Genomic DNA, 27,968 nt, shown 5'->3' on the forward strand with positions numbered 1-27,968 from the left:
ACGTAGTTCTTTCCTGTCTCAGGACATTTACACAAGCAGAGGATCCTGTTCCCTCTGTCTAGATCTTCACCAGCACACACCCCATCACCCCCAAAACCAGGTCTGTCATGTCTCACACTATTGTTACTTTCTCAAAGAAATTCTAGGACTTTGCCAGTTACTGCTGATCTCCACATCTAGTATATGTCTCCAGAAGAAAAAGGCGTCTCATTTTGGGCATGTTGAGTCTGAGAAGCCCCTGGGACACTCAAGCAGCTCTCTGGTACACAGGTGACCATGTGGGTCAGGTGAGAAATCTGCACCCAAAAGAGAAGTTTGGACTTGAGCACATAAGTTTGATAGCAGGGAGACCGCGCAGAGAAGTGATTCTTAACTTGGAGCAAGAGGGCACCCGTGATCTCTAAGTCACCGTATAGAATGAGATGTTACTAATGGGAGTGAGGGTGATGCTACATCAATGGTGTGAAGGACTGAGATATGTTGGACAGAATTTTGGTATGAGGGGATTGAAATAAAAAAGACTGAGAAGCAAGAGCAAATATAAGGAAAACCAGGAGAGAGTTACATCACAATTCCACAAACTCCTTTGCCCTTTTATGCTTCCTCCCTTGACAAAACCCTACTCATGTTTCATCCAGTTCAAATGCCACCCCCTCCTGGAAGCCCTTCTGGCTTTATCCAAACAAAACTTATTAGCCCCCTCTCCATGCTTCCACAAGTTTCTTCTATCATTAGTATTACACAAGATTAGACCCACACACAAGCTTCTTATCAGTACTGTTATGGCATGTATCAGTCTGCCTTGTACTACACCTGGGGTGTGTACCTTCCCTATTACACCGTGAGCTCTTAGGAGTAGAGACCATATCTTAATCATCCGTAAACTCTTAAGAAAGTGACTGAAAAATTATTTTTTAACTTAATAGAAGTCAAGAAGGATAAATAATTGAGAGGCTATAATTTCTCCATTCGTTCCTCTTGTAAAACAAAATAACGCATCCTAATTAACTTGATTTACAAATTCATATTTTCTTAAAGTAACATGCACCTGTACGATCTTTAAAAATCACTGCTAAACAAAATATCCTCTCATCTAAACACCTATCCTGTTGCAACAATACAATGATGTAATCATTTCCTTCAACATAAATGTGAAATGCCCTTAATTTAGCTGGAGACTTAACATATCTTACTTTTCTAAACTATTGTAAATTCTGTACAAAACAAACACCAAAAAATCTTACAAAGGCGCAGGAGGACATACAAGAGTGTCAATCCTGGATCTGAGCCAACCGCCGCCGGCATTATTGGGAAGCCATTCCGGCCAAGCCAAGGCATTCACTCAACATTTTGTCTAACAAGTGCTTCACGCACACGCACACTCCTTTAAAAGTCAACAAAAAAGACTCTAATGCCACTCGTGAAAACTAGGACTAATCAGAATTAAGAGTGTCCAATTAACCAGCACAAGCAGTCTGAGTAATTGCACAACAAAGGTTAACATGGTACAAGCCAAAAGTCCACACGGGTGTGGCGCACCTTCCCAACCAGACTGTGTCAAAGAAAAGGGAGCACTCTAACTTTCACATTCGCTGGGCCTGGGAACGCGGGTGTGCGAGCTCAGCAAACTTCCGGTCCACTAGACCGCGAAGTTTCGGGGGCGGGGAGGGGACGCGACCACAGAAACCACAATCACCTCCCAGGAAAACTCAAGTGCCGAACACTCGCGCACCGGGAACTACGCGCAGACTCTTCACCACAAGGCAGGCGGCCGAGGGGGCCCAGCGCGGGCCTGGCACGCGCACTGAGTCCACTTGAAGAAAGTTTACAAACCGGGAGAAACTTTCCCGAGAGGAAGCGCCGCGGCCGCGCGGGGCCTGCCGCTCGCTGTGCTCCGGCCGCTGCGGCCCCTCAACTTCCCGAGCGCCAGGAAGCTGCGACCCCGCCGGCCCGCCCGGCCAGGGCCCAGGCGCGGGGCCCCACAGAGGAAACGGGCCGGACGCCCCACCCGCGCCCGCCGGGAGCCCGATTCCCGGCGGGGTCGCGGAGGAGACGGCGCCCCGCCCGCCCGCGGGGCCCGGCCTGAGGAACCCCTCGGCCCGGCCAGGGAGCCGAAGCCCGCGCGAAGGGAGTTACCTGCGGCGAGCGGGGCGAGCGCAAGAGGATTCCCGAGGCCCGAAGCCGACAGCCGCCGCTTTGTCTGAGTCCCGTCCGGCTCCGACGAGGAAATGGCCCGCCCGTCGCGCCCGCCCCCCGCCCTGCGGCCCCGGCCCCGGCCCCGCCCGCCCGCCCTTCCCAGCACCTCCCTCCGGCGCGCTCTTCCCGGTGCCTCCCGCCGCCCCGCTTTCCCGGCCCTCGCTCTGGGGGCGAGCCCCCGACCGAGAGCCCGACGACAGCGGACCGGGAACCTCAAAAGGACCTCTTGCTCTCCGCCATTCACTCCAGAGTTACTTCATCCCAGGCCCCTAGTGGGCGCTCAGGCTGGGAGTGACCCCTGAGAGGAAGGAGGAGCGGTAACTCCTGGAACAGCCCGCGAGCGGGGAAGGGCAGGTGAGTCACCGCTGCGAGCACAGGTGAGTCTCGGGGCGCGGCCCGCGCAGGCCCCACCCCCTGCTGGTGCCCGAGGGACCCGGCGCGGCGACGCAGAGTCCTAGTCATGCTCTTCTGAGGAGCGCCACAGGTGTTCCCGAGTCACAGGCTTCCAGAAGAGTGCTCTAGGCCCACGCCCTGGTTTTACAGAGGGAGAAACTGAGGCTCACAGCTTGAGGCAGAGTGGACCTAGAATCAGACTCTAGAGACCTCATAATGTGAGTGAAAGCCGTCCTAGAAATCACCTAAGCCATCCCCTTACTAGACAGATGGGGAAACCGAGAGCCCTCCTGATGGAGGACAAGGGGCATGTCACAGCAGCGTCCCCTCCTGAGGCATTCTGAGGCCAACCTCCTGAGATTGCCCCTCCTACAGACACACATACACACACACATTTGGAGGGCCTGGCTTCTATCCCTGTCCCTCTCACCATTTAGGGAATTTTATTCCCGCTCTTCCTTGTTTATCTTCCTCGTCAATGCTCCAAAAAAAACAAAACAAAAAACTACAAAACAAAAAATATTGCATATTCACCATCAGCCTGGTATAGAAAACCCTAATGGTGTTTTTCCTCCTTCATCGTGGGATGATGAACAAAGTTGATTTCAGTATTGGCCTATAAATCCAAAATAATGCAAGACAACAATATCCACTGCTGGCTTAGTGCTGAACACTGAGCAGGGTTCTAGAGGGACCTGCCTGCCCTCAAGATGTTTACCATTTACTACTCACATCTCCCTCTTCTCCGGGAAATGCAAACTCCTGGAAGACAGAAGCTGTATCCGCTACAGCACCCAGCGCAATGCTCATCCCCTACAGCAATGCCCAGTTAACATCTGTAGGTGAAGGTGTTCACTGTAATTCAAAGCCCTATGGGGGCTACCCGGCGGCTTAGCAGTTAAGTGCGCGCGCTCAGCTACTGGCGGCCGGGGTTCAGATCCCGGGCACGCACTGATGCACCGCTTCTTCGGCCATGCTGAGGCCGTGTCCCACATACAGCAACTAAAAGGATGTGCAACTATGACATACAACTATCTACTGGGGGGCTTTGGGGAAAAAAAAAAAAAAGGAGGATTGGCAATAGATGTTAGCTCAGAGCCGGTCTTCCTCAGCAAAAAAAAGAGGAGGATTAGCACCGATGTTAGCTCAGGGCTGATCTCCCTCACAAAAAAAAAAACAAAGCACTATGGGTTTGTGCTAGTGAAGATGTGCTGACAAAGGACAATAGGACCATGAAGGAAGAGAACCACCTTCAAGAGAAAGTCAAACCTTAAAAAGGCCATTCTTGTCCAACTACACCCCATTCTGTTTCTGGCGTCACAGTCTTTGCTCTTGTAGTCTCCCCTGCTAGGAGTGGCTGTGGCTTCCTCTCATTACCTTTGGCTACCTCAGAACATAGTAATCAATCAATAAATATTTGTTTGAACTAACAGGAGAGAAAATTAAAGAATTATGCTCCAGGGGCCAGCCCGTGGCGTAGCGGTTAAGTGCGCACGCTCCGCTGCTGGCGGCCGGGGTTCAGATCCCAGGTGCGCACCGACACACCGCTTCTCCGGCCATGCTGTGGCGGTATCCTACATGAAGTGGAGGAAGATGGGCACAGATGTTAGCTCAGGGCCAGTCTTCCTCAGCAAAAAGAGGAGGATGGGCATGGATGTTAGCTCAGGGCTGATCTTCCTCACAAAAAAAAAAAAAAAAAAGAATTATGCTCCATAACTTTGTATATACATCACTTCATTCAGGACAAGCTACTTAATTTGTGAGGCCCTGTGTTAAAAAATTATTAACAATTTCAAGAGAGCAACAGCACAGCCTTAAACCAAGCATTGGGCCTTTCTAAGCATGGGGCCCTGCTATAGATTGAATGTTTGTGTCCCTGAAAATTCATATGTTGAAAACCTAATAGCCAAGGTGATGGTATTAGGAGATAGGGCTGTGCGTAGGTGTCTAGGTCATGAGGTCAGAGCCCTCATGAGAGGGCCCTCAGAGATCCCTTTACCCTCTGCCACCTGAGGACACAGCAAGAAGGCTCTGAATATGAACCAGGAAGAGAGCTCTCGTCAGAACATGACCATGCTGGTGCCTTGATGCTGGACTTTCCAGCCTCCAGAACTGTGCGAAATAAATTTCTGTTGTTTATAAACAACCTAGTCAGTGGTATTTTGTTTTAGCAGCCCAAATGGACTAAGACTAAAGATGAAAGTGCAAGGTTTGTTTTGGGAAAAGAAGGGTCAAGTGACAGAAAAAAATATGATGAGAGACTTGCAGTGTGCCCTGTAAGCTAAGGGGAGTCAGTTCCCTATCTCTGAGAAACCTTGAAAAGCTTAGTAGGGAAGACGAGCATTCACTGTATCCCAGGCACTTGCTATGTGCTGGGGAAGCAGCAGTGAATAAAAGTGACTTGATCCCTGTTCTCATACAACCTAAAATGTAATGGAAGAGACAGATATTAAAACAGCTAAACTATAAGAAAGAAGGTCAAGTGTGAAGACAGGGGAGAGACAGAAGTAGATTTGGGGGGAAATTAACCTAGTCTGGGGTTCAGTGACCTGAGGAAGTGACCTTTATGCTGTGATCCACTCCAGTCAGACTTCAGTACTCAGCTCTCCATCAAAACTGCTTTTATCAAGGTCCCTGATGACCTCTATGATGCCAAATCCAGTGGTCAGTCTCCATCCACAGTTCATTTGTACCATCAGCAGCAGATCACTCGCCTCCTTGAAACATTGTCTTCATTGGGCCTCCAGGGCACCAGGCTCTTCTGATTTTCCTCCAACCAACATGGCTGCAACTTCTTAGTCTCCTTAGATGATTCCTTCTAAATCATCCCAGTCTCTAAATGTTAGAGCAGCAGTTCTCAGAGTGCAGTCTGAGGACTCTGGAGACCTTTTCAGGGGGTAGTAAGGGTAAAACTATTTTCATAATAATACTAAAATATCACTTGCCTTTTTCACTCCCACTCTCTCATGGTGTACAGTAGAGTGTTCCACAGGCTATATATATGATGTGTGATATGGCATCACACAGAATACAGAAGCAGATATGAGAATCCACCTACCTTTTATTAAGCCAGATATTAAATAGATTTGCAAAAATGCAAAACAATGACGTTTCTCCCTGAATTTTCTTTTGTTTTAGAAAACTGTTATTTTTCTTTAAAAAATGTTATTTATAATAACATGTAATAGTACAGCAAACATTGATAGATAAAACACATAAACAAAAGTTCTTTGTGATCCTCAAAAATTTTTAAGAGTGTAAAAGAATCTTGAGATCAAAAAGTTTAAGAACTGCTGTTAGAGTGTCCCAGAGCTCCATCCTTGGACCTCTTTTTCTGTCTGCCATCAACCCATTGGTGATCTCATCCAGTCTTTTGGTTTAAATATGCTGACGGGGCCACCCAGTGGCATAGTGGTTAAGTTCGTGCGCTCCACTGCGGCGGCCCGGGATCGCAGATTCAGATCCCGGGGACGCACCGATGCACCACTTGTCAAGCCATGCTGGCATCCCACATATAAAGTAGAGGAAGATGTGCACAAATGTTAGCCCAAGGCCAATCTTCCTCAGCAAAAAGAGGAGGATTGGCATCGGATGTTAGCTCAGGGCTAGTCTTCCTCACACACAAAAAAGAAAAAGGTAGAGGGAGATTGGCACAAATGTTAGCTCAGGGCAAATCTTCCTCAGCAAAAAAAATTATAAAAAAAGAAATACACTGACAACTCTGGTTTATATCTCAACCTGAACGTTTCCCCTGAATTCTAAACTCCCATATCCAGCTCCCTACTTGATACCACCGTTTGGATATCCAGTAGGCATCTAGGCATCTCATATTTTATATGTCTGTACATCCAAAACTGATTTCCTGAAACCTCTTTCCAAACCTGCTGATCCCACAGTTTTCTTCATTTCATTAAGTGGCAACTCCATTCTTCTAAGTTGTTTAGGCCAAAAACTTTGGAGTCATCCTTAACTATATTCTTTTTCTCACACATTTCATATCTGATTCCTCAGCAAAGCCTGTGCTTCTACCTTCAAAATATATTCAGAATCAACCAACTCTTTACCATCTCCACTGTTACCATCCTAAGTCAAGCCATCCTCATCACTTAGCTTGAATTTCACAGGAGCCTCCTACCTGGTCTCCCTACTTCTGCCCTTGCGTCCCTCAGTCTAGTCTCAGTTCAGCACCTGGAGTGATCCTGTGAAAATATAAGTCCGAACATGTCACCCCTACTCTGCCCAAAACCTCCAACGGCTCTTATCTCACTCAGGGTAAAAGGCAAGGTCCTTATAAGGGCCTCCAGAGCTCACCTGCCCCCACACTCTTCTCCGACACACTGGCCTCCTCACTATTCCTGGAACTCAAAGGCAGGTTCTCGCCTTAGGGCCTTTGCTTTCTGCCTGTAATGCTCTCCTCCAGATAGCTGCCTGACTCACTCCCTCACTTCCCCCAGGTCTTTGCTCAGCTGTCACTTTCTCAGTGAGGCTTCCTCTTGGCCACCTTATCTGAAATTGCAGCCCCTTCCCCCAACATCCCATCTCTCCTTCCTTGCTTTATTTTTCTCCTTAGGGTGTATCACCTTCTGACATATAAAGTCGTATATATATATTTTTTTAACTTATTGTTTTCTCCTATCTTCCTCTTACTAGAATTTAAGCCCTCAATTTTTGTCTATTTTGTTCAGTGCTGTGTCCCTATAGTGCCTGGCACATAGCAGGTCCCTCAATAAATATTTGTTAAATGAATGAAGGCATGAATAAATGGGATCTAGAAAAGACATTGACAAGGTGAATAGGGAGGGAAGGAAAAAGTTTGATTCTAGACCAAGGGACAGCAAGTTTGAAGGCCCTGAGTCCCATTCCAGGAAAAGAAGTTCTGTAATTTGGGAGCTGGTGAGGTAGGCAGGGGCCAGACTGGAGAGGGCTTTGTAAGGCTTTATAGACTTTATTGTGGGGAGAATGGGGTGCCATAAAGGATTTTAAACAGAGAGATAATGTGATCATATTTTGTTTTTAAAACATTCACTTTGTTTTTTTGTTTTTTTTAATAATTTTATTTATTTATTATTTCCCCCAAAGCCCCAGTAGATAGTTGTATGTCATAGATGCACATCCTTCTAGCTGCTGTACGTGGGACATGACCTCAGCATGGCCAGAGAAGCGGTGCGTCAGTGCACGCCGGGGATCCGAACCCGGGCCACCAGCAGCGGAGCACGCGCACTTAACCACCAAGCCACGGGGCCAGCCCCTACATATTTGTTTTAACGCTCTTTTCTCATAGCAGCTGAGCCATTTAAAACATATCATCTGTTCAAAATCCTCCAGTTCTTCCCATCTCACTCTGAATAAAATCTACATGATCTTGCCTAGCAACTTTAGACCAATATTCAGCTTTTTCCCTCCATCTTTCCACTCCAGCCCATGCTGGGGTCCTAGACATTCCTATAACACATCAACCACTTTCCTGCCTCAGGGCCTTTGCATTTCTAGTTCCCTCTGCTTGGAATGGTCTTCCCCTAGAAAGCCCCTTGGCTCACTCCATCACTTCATTCAGATCTCTGCTCAAATGTCATCTTGTCCAAGAGGCTTTCCCTAACCACCCTTTGTAAAATAACACCAGGACCCAGTTCCCTTCCCTCTCCTCTCCATTTTCTTTCTGTACCCTGCTGTACTTCATAGCACTTGTCAATACCTAACACATTATATGGTTATTTATTTACTTATGGTCTGTCTTCTCCATTAGAATGTAGGCTTCATTAAAGCAGGTATTTTTCTCTACTGTTCACCGTTGTGGCTTCAGAACCTAGAACTGTGGCTGACGGGTAACAGATGAATGAATGAATACTTACAAGTCTGTAAGGATACACAGTAAAATGTTACGGTGGTTACATGCAGGGAGGGGAATGGGGGGACTTTTAGGTTTACTGTGTATAGGATAATATATAACATATAAGTATAGTGGGATGGAAAGAAGTGGGTAGATTTGGGAACTATATCAAAGGACAGAGGATCCTAGGTCTTGACAATGGATTGGATGTGGAGGTTTCTGACTTGATCGGCTGAGGAAATAGTGGTCATTTACCCAGATGGAGAACCCTAGAGGTAAAGCAGATGGGGGTGAGGGTGGAAAGTAATGCAGACAAAGAGCTATCTTTGGTCATGCTTAGTGTTTGTGCCTACCAAACATCTCAGAGAAGATATCCTTTAGACAGGGGTATATCCAAATATGAACTCAGGAAGGGCCCCAAGTGGAGCTAGAGATGTGGGAGTCATCTGTACCTGGAGAATGTATGGCAAGAAGAGGTGGAGGCCCAGGACCAACATTTAAGAGGAAGAGGAGCCGGAACAGAAGACTGAGTTGCCCTCTGCAGCCCCAGAGCCCCCCTTTCCTTTCCTAAAATGTACCAATTCCTTTTCCACATCAGAGTCTTACTATTTGCTGCACCCTCTATTTGGAAGTCTCTTTGCCCTAACTCTTCAGCGTGACTCCTTCTCAGGCTTTTTTTTTTAATTAAATATTTATTTAGTGTCTACTTACATATTAGATTTTTGAGATCACTTATATTGTTTTTTTTTAATCTTTTAAGCCAGTTGTTTTCCTAAGACTTTACTTTTTTAGAGCAGTTTTATGTTCATAGCAAAATGGAGAGAAAGATACAGAGATTTCTCATATACCCCTTGTCCCACACATGCACAGCCTCCCCCATTATCAACATCCCCCATGAGAGTGGTACACTTGTTAAATTGATGAACCCACATTGATACATCATAATCAGCCAAAGTCCATAGTTTACATTATGATTTACTCTTGGTATTGTACATTCTATGGATTTGGACAAATGTACATTAACATGTATCCATCGTTATAGTATCATACAAAGTATTTTCACTGTCCTGAAAATCCTCTGTGCTCTACCTGTTCATTCCTCCCCCACTTCTCATTCTTGAGAGCCAATGTTGACATCACCTGGTCATAGAGGCCTTCCCTGACCACACCCCTCACACCTCAGTCACTCTCTACCACATTACTGCATTTTCTATTCTTTTTTTATTTTTTGTGGTGAGGAAGATTGGCTCTGAGCTAACATCCATTGCTAATCTTCCTCTTTTTGCTGAGGAAGATGAGCCTTGAGCTAACATCTGTGCCCATCTTCCTCTATTTTGTATATGGGATGCCACCACGGCATGGCTTGATGAGTCGTGCATAGGTCTGCACCCAGGATCTGAACCTGTGAACCCCGGGCCACAGAAGCAGAGCACACAAAGTTAACCAGTATGCCACTGGGCCGGCCCCGATCCTTTTTGTTCTTTTAATTGAGGTATAATTGACATACAACATTATGTTAGTTTCAGGTGTACAATATGTTTCTATTCTTTATAGCACTCATCTCTCTAGAATCGTCTTGTTTGTCTACTGGTTTATTTTCTGTCTCCTCCATGAGCCTGTAAGCAACATGAGGACAGGAAGCTTGTCTGACTTTTTTACTTATCTGTTCTTATAATTTAGCACAGTGCCTAGAACATAAAATGGACTTTAAAAAATATTTGCAGAAAGAATGAGTGGCCATAGATATAGAAGGAAAACCAAGTGTCATTGATGCCAAGGACTTGGTCACTAATGTCAATTGATGACATTTGGGTTGAAACTTCAGGTCTCAACTTACTTTAGGTTGCTGAATATAATGCACATAATCACATATAACTGCATCAAGAATGTTAAGGAAAAAAATAATTTAAAAAATCAATCAGCAAGAATTTATGGAGTATTCTAAAAAGTAACACAAAATAATGTCAAAATGTCAATAAAGATGAACTATCAGGGATCATCTTTGAGATTCTCTATATTATGAGGGCTTCATTGTTATTTATCTACATTGTGCTGGTAAGTAGCTTTACAGTTTACAAAGTACTTTCCTGAATGTTATCTCATTTAAGGCACTCCTCAACCCATAAGGAAGGTAGAACCAAAATGAGTGAAGATCCAAGAATGGTGAGACTTGGCAGCTTTGGAATGAAAGGTTGGAAAATCTTTACCTCTTGTTGTGGCCATGAAATGATAAGCACCCCATCCCCCATTAAGTTCCACAGAAGGGATGAAAGGGACTCTAGGCTTAGCCTAGGGAAAGCCAAAAAAGGGGGTCAGATTTGGACAAGAGTCAGTAAAAACTAAAGGTAAAACCAAAGTGTGGGACCACATCAGAGTCAAAAGTGATTGGATGCCTGGTGGCCCTAGTTGCCTTCCATTTCCTTTTCAGAAGAGTAGGGGAAAAAGAGTAAAGCCCTGCCCACCCTGGAAGTTTTGTTTATTAGCTCAGCTAACATCAGGGTATTTTCTTCATACCTTTGTAGCTCAATAAATCTCAACTCAGGCTGCACATTAGAATCATCTGGAGAGCTTTTTAAAAATATGATACCCAGGCACCACACCCAGGGGTTTGGATTCAATGGTTCTTAGGTAGGAACTAAGCATTTTTGAAATCTCCCTGGTTGATTCTAATGTGCAGCCAGAGTTGAGAATCACTGATAACTAGTGTAAGCCTGGGCAGAAAACAAAGTAAAGTCAAGTATACTTAAAACTCATTCATTAATTCATTTGCTCATACAATAATAATTATTTTAATACTCAATGACTAAAAATAATAATCTCATATTTACTAAGTCTTTGGCATATGCCAAGTTCTGTGCTAAGAGCTTCACATGTCATCCAAGCCTCTCAACAATCCTAAGGTAGTTAATATTGCATTCCTCAGTCTATAAATGAGACAACAGAGGCTTGGGTCACACCGGGAATATGTGGCAGTGCTGGGACCCAGATCTGCCAGAATCCAGAAGCCAACTCTTAATCATCTCCACTTAGCCTGTGAAATGTTAATGGCTTTCAAAAGCTCTTTGTTGAAAAGCCACATTCAAAACTGTCTTCACCTCAAGACTATACCATGCCGGAGGTAATTTAAACGCCCAGTTGTTATGCTGTATTTTGTCTTTTTGCTCAGCTTGAAGCAGTTTGACAGGTGGGGCTGGTTGGGGGTTTGAAGGGGGCTCAGGACAGGAGCTCACTTGTATCCCTTCCAAGCCTGTTCTAATAGAGGATGCTGTTGGCTTTAACCAGTGAGTTAAGTTTTAAATAAAAGAACCAAACTTAGGCCCTTGACACTTATGAAACTGTGTCAAGTTCTTTTTATTCATGTTATTCATCTTCCCTGCAGAAACTGAAATCAAAATTTAGCTCTTAAAATCAGTCAGCAGTGGGTGTTCATGATTCTTTCCTCTCTGATATGATCAAAGATGTGTACACAAAAACAAACACTTCCCGCCCCTTTCATGCTCATATTTTTGTTCATAACAATGGAGAAAGAGAAGCTGAAAGGAGAAAAGTTAAAAAAGACTGTGACAACCAAGCAAAATTATATCTAAAAAGAAGTCTTTTAAAAAGGGGAGCAGGGGGGCCAGCCCCGTGGCCTAGTGGTTAAGTTCGGTTCGCTCTGCTTCAGCAGCCAGGGTTCGGTTCCTGAGCACAGACCTACAGCACTCGTCAGTGGTCATGGTGTGGCAGCAACCCACGTAAAAAATAGAGGAGGATCGGCACAGATGTTCACTCAGGGCGAATCTTCCTCAAGCAAAAAAGAGGAAGATTGGCAACAGATGCTATCTCAGGGCGAATCTTCCTCAGCAAAGAAAAAAGGCAGGGGGGATGGATGAGGGAGGTTGTGCTTTATCTTTCTCTTTAAAGTATCAGTGGGCTTTATTATAGAAACCTGGTTCTTTGTATTCACCATTCTAAAAATTCTTTTTTTGTCTGGCATTTTTAGATTTTTATAGGAGTATGAAAAGTGCTATCAAAATAAGAATTGTTGCATTGTAATATAAACTGAATTAAATTAATACACTTTAGATCTCAGGTGTATTGGTGAATGAGTCATTTGTCTCTATTCATTGCTTCTGTTGCCTAACAACAATTTTTCTAAACTCCAACAAACTTTGAGAAAAAGAAAATCTTGGAACGGAGCAGAGAGATAGATCTGCCAGGAATTTTTACATGCCTCCGTAGGTCCTCATATGGGCATTCTGAATACAGAACTTAAAGTGGAAGCTGGGGCAGCCTTTGTTTTTGGTCTACCCAGAGTGAATTTGATTCTGGGTTGACTGGAGTCAGGATGGCTGAGTAGGTCCTGGGATTCCTGGATTCCATGAGCTCACGGTGGAGTCTGGCAAACCTACATTCCATCCTGGCTCCCTCTGTCAGTTCTTACCAGTCCAGCTTCTTTATTTCTTTAATCACTTTTCTGTCTGCCTATGAGTCTGGCAGGACCTGCCCCTCCATCACAGAAGGCTATTATCATATTCATTCATTCATCCATTCGTTTGCTCAGTCAACAGATATTTTGGAGGACCTTCTATGTGACACGCATTGTACTAGACCCTGGAGAAACAGTAGTGGGCAGCCCTCATGAAATTTACATTCTAGACAGGGAGAAAAACAGTAAGTAGGTAATAATTAAATGAATGATATGATTTCAGATAGGGTTAAGTGTTAAGAGGGATGTGGAGGAGACATGCTCATCTAGATAGAGGGCTCAGGAGGGATCTCTCTGAAAAGGTGATGTTTGAGCTGAGACTTGCATGACCAGAACGAGCCCAGTGATGGCGTAGAAGGTCCCAGAGGAGTAAATAGCAAATACAAAAGCCGTAGGGTGGGAATAAGCCTGGCATATTCAAGGAACAGAAGGAAGGCCAGTGTGCTGCAGGGTAGTAAATAGGGAAAAGAGTAGATGATGTCAGAGAAATAGGCAAGGGCCAAATCATGTAAGACCTTGTAGGTGATGGTAACGAGTTTGAGTTGTCCTTTAAGAGCAATAGGAAGCCCATGGGGGATTAAGAAGTGGAGTGAACATGATCTGATTTGTATTTTTGAAAGGTCACTTTGACCGCTGTATTAAGAATGAAGCGGGCCGGCGCGGTAGCGCAAGCGGTTAAGTGCGCGCGCTCCGCTGCGGCGGCCCGGGGTTCGCCGGTTCGGATCCCGGGCATACACCGACACACTGCTTGTCGAGCCATGCTGTGGCGGCATCCCATATAAAGTAGAGGAAGATGGGCATGATGTTAGCTCAGGGCCAAGCTTCCTCAGAAAAAAGAGGAGGATTGGCATCAGATGTTAGCTCAGGGCTGATCTTCCGCACAAAAAAAAAAAAGAATGAAGTGTAAGGGAACATGAGTGAATGCCTGTCATCATTCATTCATTTATTCATCTGTTCAGAAATATTTTTTGAGTGTCTAATTGCCAGGCAGTATGCCAAGCACTGAGAAATTATGGTGGGTAAAACATCATTCCTCCCTTCAAGGAGCTTACAAGACAACTGGTGAGTCAGAGAAGTACAGAGGCTCTCATACTATGATGAGCTAAGTGCTGGGCTGGGAGTAATCTCCATGTGTTATCGGAACCCAGAGGAATTCATTCATTCATTTAGTACATATTTATGTGCCAAGTTCTTGGGATACAGTGGTGAACTAAACAGACAAGGCACATACCCCCATGGTGTTTACAGATTACTGGAGGAGAAAGACATTATAATTAAACACTCGCGGACCTATCATTACCCATTGTCATATGAGCTATGAAAGAAAAATAATGTGAGAATGTATAAGAGGGAAGCCTGGTATAGTCTGGAAGGACTCAGGAGGCCTGAGGAAGAGCTTCAGGTAAAATAGTTAAGTAGGTAAAAAAAGGAGAGGAAGATTGTCAATTGTACCTCAATAAAGCTGGAGGGAAAATGGAGGGGAAGAGTGCTGTGGGCCCACTGAGACCCCAGTTCTGTGGGTCACGAAAGACTTTCTGACATCCAAGCTGAGTCCTGAAGGATGAGTAGGAATTAGCCAGGTGAAGGAGATTTGGAGGGGAAGGGAAGGCACTCCAGAGCAAAGGAACAGCCTATGCAAAGGCATGGAGGCAACAGAACATAGCAGAAGCTCCGAAAAAGCAAGACGTTCAATACGGCTGGGTCGTAGAGTAGAAAGGCACAGCGAGGTCAAAGAGATTGGAGAAGTGAACAGGAGTAGAAGTGTGCACGCTAATAAACTCTTGTGAACTTCGTTCTGAGGGCAGCAGGGAACTGCTAAAGGATTTTAAGCAGAAGGGTGACCAGGCCAGATGAAGTATTAGAAAATTCTCTGGACACAGAGGAGACTGGGCTGAGCTCCCACAACATGCCACCTACTGAAATTGGGCATTATGCCCTCAGTGAAATCCCTCTTGGAATTTTCTGGGTTGAGCAAGGTCCAGTTTAGCAAATAACATTGGCCACCCTAAAAACTCCTTTCCCCACTTTCCACAGCTCAGCCCAGGACTGCAGGAATCATGAACTCGGAAGACATCTGCCAGTTGTGATGAGCAACAAACCATGAGTGCCCCCGGGAATGGGCACACCAGGGAACCCAGTTTCCTCTGCCTCATGGGCCATAATGTGGTGCACAGAGCAAGGTCCCCTTAAATCTCAATAGCTTATTCCTTTCATAAATTTGCTTAAGGTGAGGCTGTGACCCCATGACTACTATCATTTGCCCTCAGCATTTTGCTTTCACCTTGAACTTTCAGCCAAACACCTGGATCTCTGGACCAAAGCCATTTTTGCCTGGTGGTGGACAATGCCTTCTAACTGCCCTGCCCCCCAAGGGGTCTTTAGGTTTAGGGGGTGGGGAGAAGGTGTCCTGTGTCTCCATTGAGGCTGAGGCCCAGGAGACCAGGGTGAGATTTCCTAAATGTGGTCTAGGCAGGTCCTCCCTGGCTCAAATGGCTTCCCATTGTTACAGGATAAAATCTAAACAATTTAGCCTAACCTGCAGGGCCCTTTGGCATCTACTCCTTTATACCAGCTGTCTCCCTGCCTAGAGGTCTCTTCTCCTTATCTCCTTGTGGCAATGCCTTCTTATAATTTAAGTCTCAACTCAAATGTCACCTCCTGGGCCGGCCCCGTAGCTTAGTGGTTAAGTGCGCGCGCTCCGCTGCTGGCGGCCCGGGTTCGGATCCCGGGTGTGCACCAACGCGCCGCTTCTCTGGCCACGCTGAGGCCGCGTCCCACATACAGCAACTAGAAGGATGTGCAGCTATGACATACAACTATCTATTGGGGCTTTGGGGGAAAAAAAAATAAATAAATTCAAAAAAAAAAAATAAATAAAATAAAATAAAAAATAAAATAAAAAAAATGTCACCTCCTCAATTTGGCCTCCCTGACCACCCACTCTAGGGTAGCTGGATAGTCACTCTCTATCCCAGTACCTCATTGTATTTTCTTCATAGCATATGTCACCATCCAAAATTATTTATTTGTTTGTCTACTTGCTTATTGTTGGTCTTCACCCTTTAGGATGTGGCCTGACAGCTTCAACATTGTCTGTCTTGTTTACTGTTTTATCCTCAGTACCTAGAACAATGTCTGGCACACAGTAGGTGCTGAATGAATGAATAGTCCTGGTCTATTTTCCCAGACTCATTCCACTCCATTCCTCCATTCACCTCTGTCAAGGCTAATGTCACTGTATTGCAATGACACATTTACCTGTCATCTACCCTACCTGCCCATGTCTGTGAGCTCCTAAAGGAAGGCATCCATTCACCTCCTTATCCCTAGCACACAACACAGTAACCAGCACACAGTAGGTGCTTCACTAATATTCGTTGATTGCCTAGATAGAAAATTGTGGTTCATGGGCCGGCCCCGTGGCTTGGCGGTTGGGTGCATGCACTCCGCTGCTGGCGGCCCGGGTTCGGATCCCGGGCGCGCACCGACACACCGCTTCTCCGGCCATGCTGAGACCACGTCCCACATACAGCAACTAGAAGGATGTGCAGCTGTGACATACAACTATCTACTGGGGCTTTAGGGGGAAAAATAAATAAATAAATAAATAAATAAAAAGAAAGAAAAATGTGGTTCAGAGAAACATGGATTAGGAAACCATGATCATTTTCATGGCAGTGGTAGCAGGGGTTGTCATAAACCTAGACTTACAGCAGAGAGGCAGCCCCTTCCTGTGGACCAAACCAGGAAAATAATACCATATTAAATTCTGATAACTAAGAGCAAAAGAGAGTGAGTGTGGCCAAAATGACCCTACTTCTCACCATCCATGTACTCCCACATGGGTGAGAGCAGTCAATTCACAGGTGAGAAGTAAAGGAGCATTCTCACTATCAACTCTGGCAGGATCAACCAAAGAGGCCTAGGAGAAGTGCCAGCTAAAGTTTGCACAGTGCTTCCCAGTCCTCAAACTTTATCTCACAAGGATCTGGAGGGAAGGAAAGTAGGTTTCATTAGATCAGTGAGGCTCAGAGAGGTCCAGCAGTCTGCCCAAGGAGATACCACCAGGAGTGAGTTGCTCTATAGCTGTGCCTTTATTCTGCTATTTGGGAGCCCTTAACATGCTCATCCAAGCTTTAGTTGCTAAGCTCCTAGAAGTCTGTGTAATTACTGTTGTCTAAAATACAGAACAGCAGAATGTGTAATTAGATGGTTTTAATAAAGTCCTTTTGGATGATGCTGATGCTGATGATGCTGAAGATGATGGCAATTTTGATAATGATGATGATGAAGCTGCTATCCTTGAAGACAAGGGCCAGGAGGGAACCCTTATCTTAGAATGGAGCCAGAGCCATCGCCACACACAAAGGGCTGATCAGGATGCAGCACTGCCTAGCAGTTGATCTGGCGTCTCAAGTTGAGCCACCCGTGAACTCCTTAGGGCTCCACTTCTAATTGACTATGTGGCCTCACTAAACCTCAGTTTCCTCATCTCTAAATGGAAAGATTATTACCTGACTCTTAGAGTTCTTGGGAGGCTCTTTGGAAGTAATCAAATAGGTTCATTATCATGGAACCTATATCACAGTAAATGTCTCATGATGATACTAGCAAATTCTCACAAACAGCATACTTTATGACAGGTGATATTCTAAGCACTTTACATATATCAGCTCCTTTATGTAACACCCTATAAGGTAGGTTCTAACATCATCATCCTTGTTTTATAGATAAAGAAACCAGGGCACACACGGGGAAATTGAATAATTTGTCCATGATCACAGAGCCAGAAAGTACCAGAGCTGGGTGTCAAACCCAGGCAGTCTGAGTCCACAGGCATTACACAGCTACGGTGGCCGTGGAGATGTGCTGCTCAGAGTTCTCTTTGAGAGAACTGTTGTAGGGAGCAGAGTTGACTGACCTTGAGATCCATCACAGCATCCAGACCAAGGCCATGCTTCCTCTGGGCTGCTCTCAGCCTATGACTGAGCACAGTAGGGGTACCAGAGTGGGGCCATTCCTTCCCAACACAGGACTCCTCTAGATGGGCAACTTTTTTTGTGTGTGTGGTAAAATGTACATAATATGAAATTTACCATTTTAACTATTTTTAACTGTATAGTTCAGTGGCATTACATACATTCACATTGTTGTGCTACCATCACCGCGATTCATCTTCAGAACTTTTTCATCTTCCCAAACTGAAACTCCATATCCATTAAACATTAACTCCCCATTTACCCCTCCCCTCAGTGCTGGAAACTACGATTCTACTTTCGTCTATGATTTTAACTACTCTAGGTACCTCATATAAGTGGAATCATACAATGTTTGTCCTTTTGTGACTGGTTTATTTTGCTTAGCATAATGCCTTCAAGGTTCACCCATGTTGTAGCATGTGTCAGAATTCCCTTCCTTTTAAGGCTGAATAATATTCCGTGGTACATATATAACACTTTTTGTTGTTTTTTGTTTTGTTTTTGTTATTTGCATGATTGATTTTTTTTTATTGTGAAATTTTTGTTGTACATTATTGTTTGTCAGTCACCGTATAAATGCATCCCTCCACCCCTTGTGCCCACCCCCACCCCTCTTGCCCCTGGTAACCACCAAGCAGTTCTATCTGTCCGTGTGTTGGTTTATCTTCCACATATGAGTGAAATCATGCAGTGTTTGTCTTTCTCTTTTTGGCTTATTTCACTTAACATAATACCCTCCAGGTCCATCCATGTTGTTACAAATGGGACAATTTTTTCTTTTTTTATGGCTGAGTAGTATTCCATGGTGTATATACCACATCTTCTTTATCCAATCATTAGTCGAGGGATGCTTGGGTTGCTTCCATGTCTTGGCTATAGTGAATAATGCTGTGATGAACATAGCAGTGCATAAGCCTCTTTGGATTGTTGATTTCAGGTTCGTTGGGTAGATACCCAGTAGTGGGATAGCTGGATCATAAGATGTTTCTATTTTTAATTTTTTGAGGAATCTCCATACTGCTTTCCATAGAGGCTGTGCCAGTTTGCATTCCCACCAGCAGTGGATTAGGATTCCCATTTCTACACAGCCTCTCCAGCATTTGTTGATTTTGTCTTGGTGATTATAGCCATTCTAACGGGTGTAAGATGATATCTTAGTGTGGTTTTGATTTACATTTCCCTGATGATTAGTGATGTTGAACATCTTTTCATGTGCCTATTGGCCATCTGTATATCTTCTTTGGAGAAGTGTCTGTTCATTTCCTTTGCCCATTTTTTGATCGGGTTGTTTGTTTTTTTGTTGTTCAGTTATGTGAGTTCTTTATATATTACGGAGATTAATCCCTTGTCAGATATATGGTTTGCAAATATTTTTTTCCAACTGGTGGGTTGCCTGTTCATTTTGATCCTGGTTTCATTTGCCTTGTAGAAGCTCTTTAATCTGATGAAGTCCCACTTGTTTATTTTTTCTTTTGTTTCCCTTGTCTGAGTAGACATGGAATTTGAAAAGATCCCTTTATGGCCCATGACAAATAGTGTACTACCTATATTTTCCTCCAGGAGTTTTATAATTTCAGGTCTCACCTTCAGGTCTTTGATCCATTTTGAATTAACTTTTGTGTATGGTGAAAGAAGATGGTCTACTTTCATTCTTTTGCAAGTGGCTGTCCAGTTTTCCCAGCACCATTTATTGAAGAGACTTTCCTTTCTCCATTGTATGTTCTTAGCTCCTGTGTCAAAGATTAGCTGCCCGTAGATGTGAGGTTTTATTTCTGGGCTTTCAATTCTATTCCATTGGTCTGTGTGTCTGTTTTTGTACCAGTACCATGTTGTTTTAATCATTATCGCTTTGTAGTATTTTTTTTGTGTGTGTGTGAGGAAGACCAGCCCTGAGCTTATATCCGATGCCAATCCTCCTCTTTTTTGCTGAGGAAGACTGGCCCTGGGCTAACATCCATGCCCATCTTCCTCTACTTTATCTGGGACACCGCCACAGCATGGCTTAACAAGCGGTGTGTCGGTGCGCGCCCAGGATCTGAACCGGTAAACCCCGGGCTGTGGCAGCGGAGCGCGCGCACTTAACAGCTTATGCCACCGGGCCGGCCCCTGTAGTATGTTTTAAAGTCAGGGATTGTGATGCCTCCAGCTTTGTTCTTTTTTCTCAGGACACATTTTGTTTATCCATTCATCTGATGGGCAACCTTTGCTCAGAGACTTTCAATCAGCCTAGCTGAGACATTTTCAGAACTGCACTTTGGTCTGAAGCTTTTCCTACTCAATCTTCTCTTATTGCCCATCTTCTTTTCCAGATTGTCAAAAACTGCATCACAGTCAGAAGACTCTCACCATCTTCCCCAGCTCCCTCTCCCTTTATCCTTCACAGATGCTCCCCCATTAATCCCCTGTATGCCTAATCTTATCTTAGTGTCTATGTCTCAGAGGACCATACTGACACAACAGCCTCTTAATAAGCATTATTTATCATTATTATTTCTGGGGAAGGGGAAGAAGCATTTAAAGCAAATTTGTAAAAATAATTTAAGACAGTTATACAGCATAATTGTGCATGGTATTTTCTTTTTTGAGCTTCTTTTGTTATATATATCTCATTGTAGAAAAATTAGAAAACACACACAAGTAAAAAGAAGAAAATTAAATTCCCCTGTTATTCTACTACCCCAGATTATTTTCAACCATTACTGTCATTACTGTTTCATTTGGATGTAGATCTCTCTAAATATTTATCTCTACATATGCAATATCAGTTTCTTTTTTTTTTTAATTTTTTTTGTGAGAAAGATTAGCCCTCAGCTAACATCCGACGCCAGTCCTTCTCTTTTTGCCGCGGAAGACTGGCTCTAGGCTAACATCCATGCCCATCTTCCTCTACTTTATATGGGACGCCGCCACAGCATGGCTTGACAAGTGGTGCATCAGTCCGTACCTGGGATCCGAACCCCGGGCCACTGAAGCAAAGTGCGCAAACTTAACTGCTATACCCCCGGGCTGGCCCCCACTATTAGTTTCTCTTTAAGGAAACTGGTTTCTCCCACAGGATGAATTGGGTGGAGATGACTCTATGGATCTTGGAGTCTATAAACTGACTTAGTTTAGGAATGCATTCATTCATCCATTCATTTAGTACATATTTATTTAACAGCTACCAAGTATCAGGCCCTGCTCTAGGCACAAGGGATACAAGATAGACACAGCTCTTGCCTGCAGAAAGCATACAGTCTAGTAGAACCATAGACACATCTCCAGGCAATTATGATACACTGCTCTGTGGACTCAGAGCAGGGCCACCCAGCCCAACCAGGTTTCTTGGAGAAAATGGTTTCTAAGTCAAAACCTGAGGAGTGGCAAGGAATTAGCCAGGCAAAAAAGAGGAAATTTTAAAAGGCATCGTAGGGCTAGAACCTAAGCAAACAGGGTCATGTGTAATAGGCCAGGTTGCCTAAGGAGCCACTGACTCTGCCCACAACTGCCAAAAATGATTAATGACTCTGTGTGTGTGTGTGTAAGTGTGTGTGTAGCAGCCACTCAGACTGAGCAAGGGATAAGACCTTAACCAGTTAAGGAATCTTGCTCAGAGGCTCTCTACAGAGAAAGCATATACCCAAGAACCCACCAGAGGAGAGAAGCTGACTGATCTCAAACCTTAGATTGGAAATGTTGGCCAAGAATTAAGCTCTCTGAGGGCAGGGGTGGTGGGTTCTCTACCTCTGTGGAATCCGTAGGCCCAAGACAAAGCCAAGTACAAAGAGGACCCTCAGTTGTAACTGGTGCCCATGGCATCATTGTTTCTCAGCCTAAAGAGGCCTCAGGCAAAAGGAAGACACTCTGGATGATTCTGGCATCATCTCAAGCCACTTCTTGGGGGTGCAGTTGGTTCAACATGAACTACGAAGTCCAGGGTCTTGGAAGTGACACAGAAAAAATACGAAAGCCCAGCCTTTCCCTGAGTAGATCTGAATTATTCAGCACCAGCAGCAGCAGCACTGCCCATCACAGAATTTCCAAGACAGGTTGTAGATCAGCAGAAAGTAATATTGTTTCAAATATTGTTCTGATATTAACATTTCTTTGATTGGCAGCAGTCGATATTGTATTTTCTGCATCCTGTAATTCTTGTTGGCCAAGTTCTATTTTAGCATATGGGTATAAATAAAAGTATTCAATGAGATAATATCCAGAGAGGTCGAAGTGTGCTGACAGGTACTACCATCTCATTAAATGTGAATATCCTTATGATGTAACTTGGATTTTTGGGGGGAAAAAAGTGTTAGACAACCACAGTGTGGTATTTTTAGGTACATAGGTGAGGCAGGCACCCACACATACTACTACAATCTTCTGAACAGTAAAGATAGTTCCTCACTTCTCCCAGCCTGGGAGGGGATGGGCTGAGATGACCTGGCCATGCTTCCTCAGTGTTCCCTTCCTTGGGAGACAGCAACCCCCCGACTCCCACCTCCAATTTAATGCTTGGTGAAGCAGCTGCCAGCAAGTGGCCTAGGGAGTCAAGGCCCATCTCTGTGGTCAGTGAGGCCTTGGCACTGAGACAGACAGGAACATGCCCAGTCCTGGCAGCTGGACCCCACTAAAACCGGCAACCACAAAGACCAGTACTGGCCACGGTCTGCATGTCCTGACCGTGGAAGAAATGTCACCACCTTCCTCAGGGACAGGCCTGAGTGGGGGTTGTCACTGGGTGAGTGAACACCCACTGGTCTTCTCAGCCAATTTGGCAGTCAGGGTAAAAATAACACCAGCCGCATCATTTTCTAAAATTAAGGGTGATGCTATAGCAAATGTATGCAGATGTATACAGACACAGATGGGAACAAGTGTATTTAATTGTAAATGAGTCAGAACAGAGCAAATGAGATTTCCCTTATATTTGGGTTCCAAAAATTACAGAGAAAATGTGCTTGAGGCAGAAACAAACCAAAAAAAACCCACAAAAAAATGGGGGTAGGTTATTGAGGCAGGAGCCACATGGGAGGGAACCTTTGACATCCAGAAGGCTGGGGTGGCTTTGGTCTCCTCTGTGGGTTATACAGATGTCCTGGCTCTCAAGAACTTGATCCCAAAGGCCCTAAAGTGGCCAAAGTGCTCACGGGATGGACACAGGCACAGATGGCAGGACTCGTGGTGCCTCAGCCTCATCTTTCCCATAAGTGGAAAAAGGAAGGGAGGACTGTAATGGACTGTCCCCAAGGAGAGAGCCAAAGACCAGCTTTTGTGACCTCAGAGAAACAAGCTGAGGCAGAGAAAAAGAGAGAGGGGAAAAAAACATCTCTGCCTAGCTGCTTGTGGCCAGAGAGAAAGGAATGACAACAGAATACTTCTTGTTTGGAAAGCACCATTTCTCAACAGCTTTAAGGAAGACACCTAGTAGAGGGCCAGGCTATTGGTAGATGTTCAGTAAATACTAGAAGAAGGAAAGGAAAGAGAAAAGATGGAAGAAAGAAAGAATATGTCATCCTGCAAGTCCCTCCCACTCTGTGGACTGAAGTGGTGCTGTAGGGAAGAACTGCAGAAGCAAAAAGGCAGACTGCCCAAGTAAAAGGGACGTGCTACAAAAGACACGAATGTGCCTTCCCTCAGGGCTCAGGGGAATGTGGGGGACGAACAGGAAAGTGAGACACATCGATCCTGCCAGGCCTTCTACCCCTGTAAGCTCATCCCCTCCACAGGCAGCAGTCTGGAATTCTTACCTAGTCCCTGTGCCTCACCAATCGTAATTTGCTCCTCAGAGAACAGAAGAACATTGGTTTCACCACAGTGGGTGAGCTATCCCTAGGGGCAGCAACCTAACATGCAAGTCAGGAAGCTTTGTGCATCTGGGCAGCCTCAGAGCTCAGCACCTCGTAGGCATCTAATAAATGCCTGCCAGTAGATGAATATATGAATGAATGCATGGATGAATGAATGAACACAACAAACACTCCCCACCTAAAAATGGTCTCACTCTGTGGTTTGAGCCCTTTATCTCTCCCTCCCCAGGCTTGTTTCCTCTGTGTACTTATGATTCTCTGCCTCCCAACCTTGAGGAACAGCAAACCCAGCCTTTTTCCTCGGGTCCAGCTCCCCTGGCAGGAGGATTCCGGGAAGGCATGAAGCACAAAAGCTCCTCTTGGGAAAAGGGCAGGGGGAGCTTTCATCTCAGCCACTCTGCATTCTTTGTCCATGCATTTGCAGTCCTTGCCTTATCTTCCCAGAAAGCCCAGAGGGCTAGGTTGGCCTTGGTGACATTTGACCCAAGCTTCCTCCTCCACAACTCTCCCAGCCCCACTCTCACCCCTGCCCCATCCCCAGGATTTCAGCCTTGAAGAAAGCCCACACTGTCTGCTTAGTGGTCTGCAGGTCAGTTCCAAGGAAGAGTACTTATGCTCAGAGTGCCACACACCCAGGAGATCATATGCTTGAGCTCCACAGGTCCTCTGAGCACCCTTCTCAGCACCCACCCTGCTAGATGCCAGTGGATACAGAAGCGAAAGAGGAAAATGCAGCCCAGCATCATCACTGCAGCTCCAGTCTGCCACAAGCCAACCTGGTGGACGGGTTTACTTAAAATGAAGTCAATGAGAGTTGAAGAACTGGCTTTAAGCAGAGGCCCGTGTCTGCTTTTCACAGGCCTTATTCAACGCTGGCTTCCTACAAAAGCTCAGTGCCCAAGCTTTGGCCACTTTCTGTGACCTGCCTCCCCTCGCCCTGCCCTTGCCTTCTGTGTCTGACTCTGCATTATGTGTTCTACTTTCTAGCCCCTCCTTCTTCCTTCCTCCTGTTTTTCTTCTTCCTCTTCTTTCTTCTTCTCCCTTCTTCCTCACCTGTTCCATTTGCTCAGCACTTTACAGTTTATGAAGCTCTTTCAGATAGTACATCAGACATGATAAGATGAGTTCAGTGGCATATGTGCCAGAGATGGAGAAAAGAGACAGAGACTCTGTTAGCATAATAACCACCAGAGCTACACTATAAGAGGGAAAAGCATCTTGTAGATGCTTCATCCTGACGCTGGGCTTTGGAAAAGCAGCCCCTGTCTTTCATCTCCAATGAGAAAGACCTAAAGACTGACATGTATGCTTGTGTTTTGTGAGATGTCGTTCTTGGTTTGGGTTCCCCCAAAACAGACCTTGAAACAGGGGTTCAAGTGCAAATAGTTTATTTGGGAGGTGATTCCAGGAAAGACTGGTAGGAGAGTGAGGAAGTGAGACAAAGAAGGAAAGGAAGCCACTAACGGGTGCTTAAGGTGTTAAGTTACTACAGGGACAATTGGAGCTCAGATCTGCTGAGAACTCTAGAAGACAATGTGGAAGATGCTTCAGGATTGTCCCTGCTGAGGGATGAGGAAGCTGGGCTACACAGACACTTCTGTCATTGGTTGAGAGCTGCTTCCAGAGCTGAGCTGTTAACTCCCTGGCACTTCCCACTTTCCCTGTGCAGAGGCCAGGTGTGTTCCTCTGGCCAGAACAAAGCCCTCAGGCTGAGTCCCAGGTGTTGGCACTAAGTGGTCTCTGGCGTGTAGAGGTGAGTACTAAGAGGATTTGAGCAGGGCAACAGCAACATCTGCTATAAACCGCAGTAGCATTCCAATCAACACCCTTGAACTTGAGGCAGTTTAAGTGGGTTTCTATCTCTTGAAACTAAGATATCCCCCCTTTCCCTCATCACTCCTAGTAGCTATGCAAGGCCAGGCAAAGTTCCCTCACTCTCCTCTTTTCTCTTGTCTCTGGGGCCTTAAAATGTCCCTCTTCACCTCAAAATGTCTTTGAATCTTCACCCATTCTTTTTTCCTTTGTCCTGAGCTTGGGATATTTTCTTTCCACCTGAGCTTTTGTGCACACACACACACACACACGCTGCTTCCTCCCAGACTTTGTTATCAGTTATCCTCCTTGAACTCCTTGATGAGCAGGAGTTCTTTTTATTTTGTTTTTTGGTGAGGAAGATTGGCCCTGATGTAACATCTGTGCCCATTTTCCTCTATTTTGTGTGTGGGATGCCTCCACAGCATAGCTTGATGAACAGTGCATAGGTATGCACCCAGGATTTGAACCTATGAACCCTGGGACACTGAAGCAGAGCACGTGAACTTAACCACTACACCACCGGGCTGGCCTGACTAGGAGTTCTGAAGAGAGAGTGTTTCAGGCAATGGAAGCAGCAGGAGCCTGCACATAAACTGGGTCTAAGGGTGCCCTGCCCAATGGCTTCCCATCACCCACGATACAAAATCCAGTTCCTAAGCCTTGAATTCAGTACCTTAATCCGATTTACCAGGGGTTTTTTGGTTTGGTTTTGTTTTGTTTTACCTAATCTACTTCTGTCTTTTTCTATGGATCTCATTAATTAACAAACATTTTTGAGGGCTTTACTATATACCAGGCGTGGGCCAGGCACCAGGGAGGAGCAGTGAATAAGACAGACACAGTGACACAGTCCCTGTCCTCATGGAGTTTATAGCCCATTAGGGGTGGAGAAGATAAAGATGAGGTGGAGATCATAGGAAAGGTGCCCTTCTCTGAACCAAAAAGCATTCAGGAGAAGAGCCCAGAACCACCTGCCATTCGGGTCTCTGTGCCCCTCCCCATCTGTATCTAGCCTCCAATAATTCCCACCTCCTGGTATTCACACCTGGGGTAGTTCCTTCCCACGCTGTGCCAGTCAGTCTATATGACTAATAGAATACAGCAGAAGTAACGGTATGTCACTTCTGAGATTAGGTTATAAAAGACACTGCAGCTTCTGTCTTGGGCTCTCTTCTCTCTCTGTCTCTCTCTCTCTCTCTCTCTCTCTCTCTCACAGATCATTTGGACTGAGATTCAGTTGCCACATCATAAGCATCTCTGTGGAGAAACTGAGACTTCCAGCCAACAGCCACATCAATGACTCATCTTAGAAGTAGATCCTCCAGCCCCAGTCAAGCCTTCTGATGACTGCAGACCCAGATGACACAACCTCCCAAGAGACTCTGAGCCAGAACCACCTCGCTCAGCTGCTCCCCGATTTCTGACCCTCAGAAATTGTGTGACATAATAAATGTTTATTTTTATAAGCCACTGTATTTTGGGGTAATTTGTTACACAGCAATAGATAACTAATATACCACCTTTCACCCTATCACCTTCCCCTTGATATCCAGGGGATACCTTTCTGCTTGTTCCATATGGTTCTCATTGTCCTCCTGCTCACCAACATCTCTTGGTGGGCCCAACAGAAAACATTATGACATGATTCCAAAGGTGCTTTCAAAGCCTCAAAGTTGGTTAAAATCCTACACATTTTCCTTTCCCTTAGCAGTTTTTCTCTTTAATTTATGTTCCCTTATACAATTCAAGAGAAAAAAAAAGCCATAAGTTCCTGATTCATTTATACTCACCTCTTCCCCATGGCCTTGTGAGAGTGATTTGGTGTGAGAAAGATCTCTCTCTGAGACTCTTAAAGTTTCTAATCTACCTGTGAATAAAAGAAGTGAACTGGCCAAGAGTAAATGGAATTTGGACCTCAAAAGGTTGGAGTTGGATTTTAAATCTGGAATTTGTGTTCTCTGAGTGAGTTTCAAACCTGGAAGCTTCCTTGCCCTCCTCTGATTCAGTCTTTCTGCCTCATTGGACTGCTCTGTCCATCAGAGATATGGAAACACTTCCCAGGGTGGTTTCCTTGGAGAGCAGGAAGGAAGGACACACTCAAATTCAGAATTATCTTAAAACTACAGCACAGGGCTTGGGCAGGCTTAGAATGAATCATAGGGCTGGCTTTCCTATCAGCTGAGGATTCAAGCTCTGGACTTGGTTTCCCCCTTTTTGTTCTAATTTTCTATCCTGAGAAGTAGCTCTGAAAATTCCCAAGGAACATTAAACCATCTACCTGCCCCAAGTCACCACTCTAAGATTTAACATTAAGGGACCATTTCTCCAGGCTTTGTGATAGTCCCATGTTGGACATAAGGCAGAAGCAGTTTTATTTATTTATTTTTTTTTTGTGAGGAAGATCAGCCCTGAGCTAACATCCGATGCCAATCCTCTTTTTTTTTTTTGCTGAGGAAGATTGGCCCTGAGCTAACATCTGTGCCCATCTTCCTCTACTTTATATGGGA

At 45.0% G+C, this 27,968-nt stretch overlaps 2 protein-coding genes across 3 annotated transcripts in view; one reads left to right on the forward strand and one right to left on the reverse strand.

The window, feature by feature from the left end:
* CTNNA1 (catenin alpha 1) overlaps positions 1–27,968 on the reverse strand; it is a 322,514-nt gene that overhangs the window by 186,723 nt on the left and 107,823 nt on the right. Inside the window, exon 1 of one of the 2 annotated variants that reach the window (XM_004420127.3) lies at positions 2,137–2,247. The exons of the other annotated variant lie outside the window; for it this stretch is intronic. The gene's annotated coding sequence lies outside the window, so the exon portion shown is untranslated. Of the gene's footprint in view, positions 1–2,136; positions 2,248–27,968 lie in introns of those variants that run through there. 2 annotated transcript variants of the gene reach the window in all.
* Positions 277–26,924, forward strand: LOC147917258 (uncharacterized). The gene is made up of 4 exons (XM_087430323.1): positions 277–287; positions 1,821–2,550; positions 10,525–10,607; positions 26,678–26,924. The coding sequence occupies exons 1-2, from the start codon at positions 277–279 to the stop codon at positions 2,467–2,469; spliced, it is 660 nt and encodes a 219-aa protein (XP_087286449.1). The 3' UTR covers positions 2,470–2,550; positions 10,525–10,607; positions 26,678–26,924.

The sequence above is a fragment of the Ceratotherium simum genome, chromosome 4 (assembly GCF_057802395.1).
Source record: "Ceratotherium simum simum isolate JZ-2026a chromosome 4, ASM5780239v1, whole genome shotgun sequence".
Taxonomy (NCBI): Eukaryota; Metazoa; Chordata; class Mammalia; order Perissodactyla; family Rhinocerotidae; genus Ceratotherium; species Ceratotherium simum.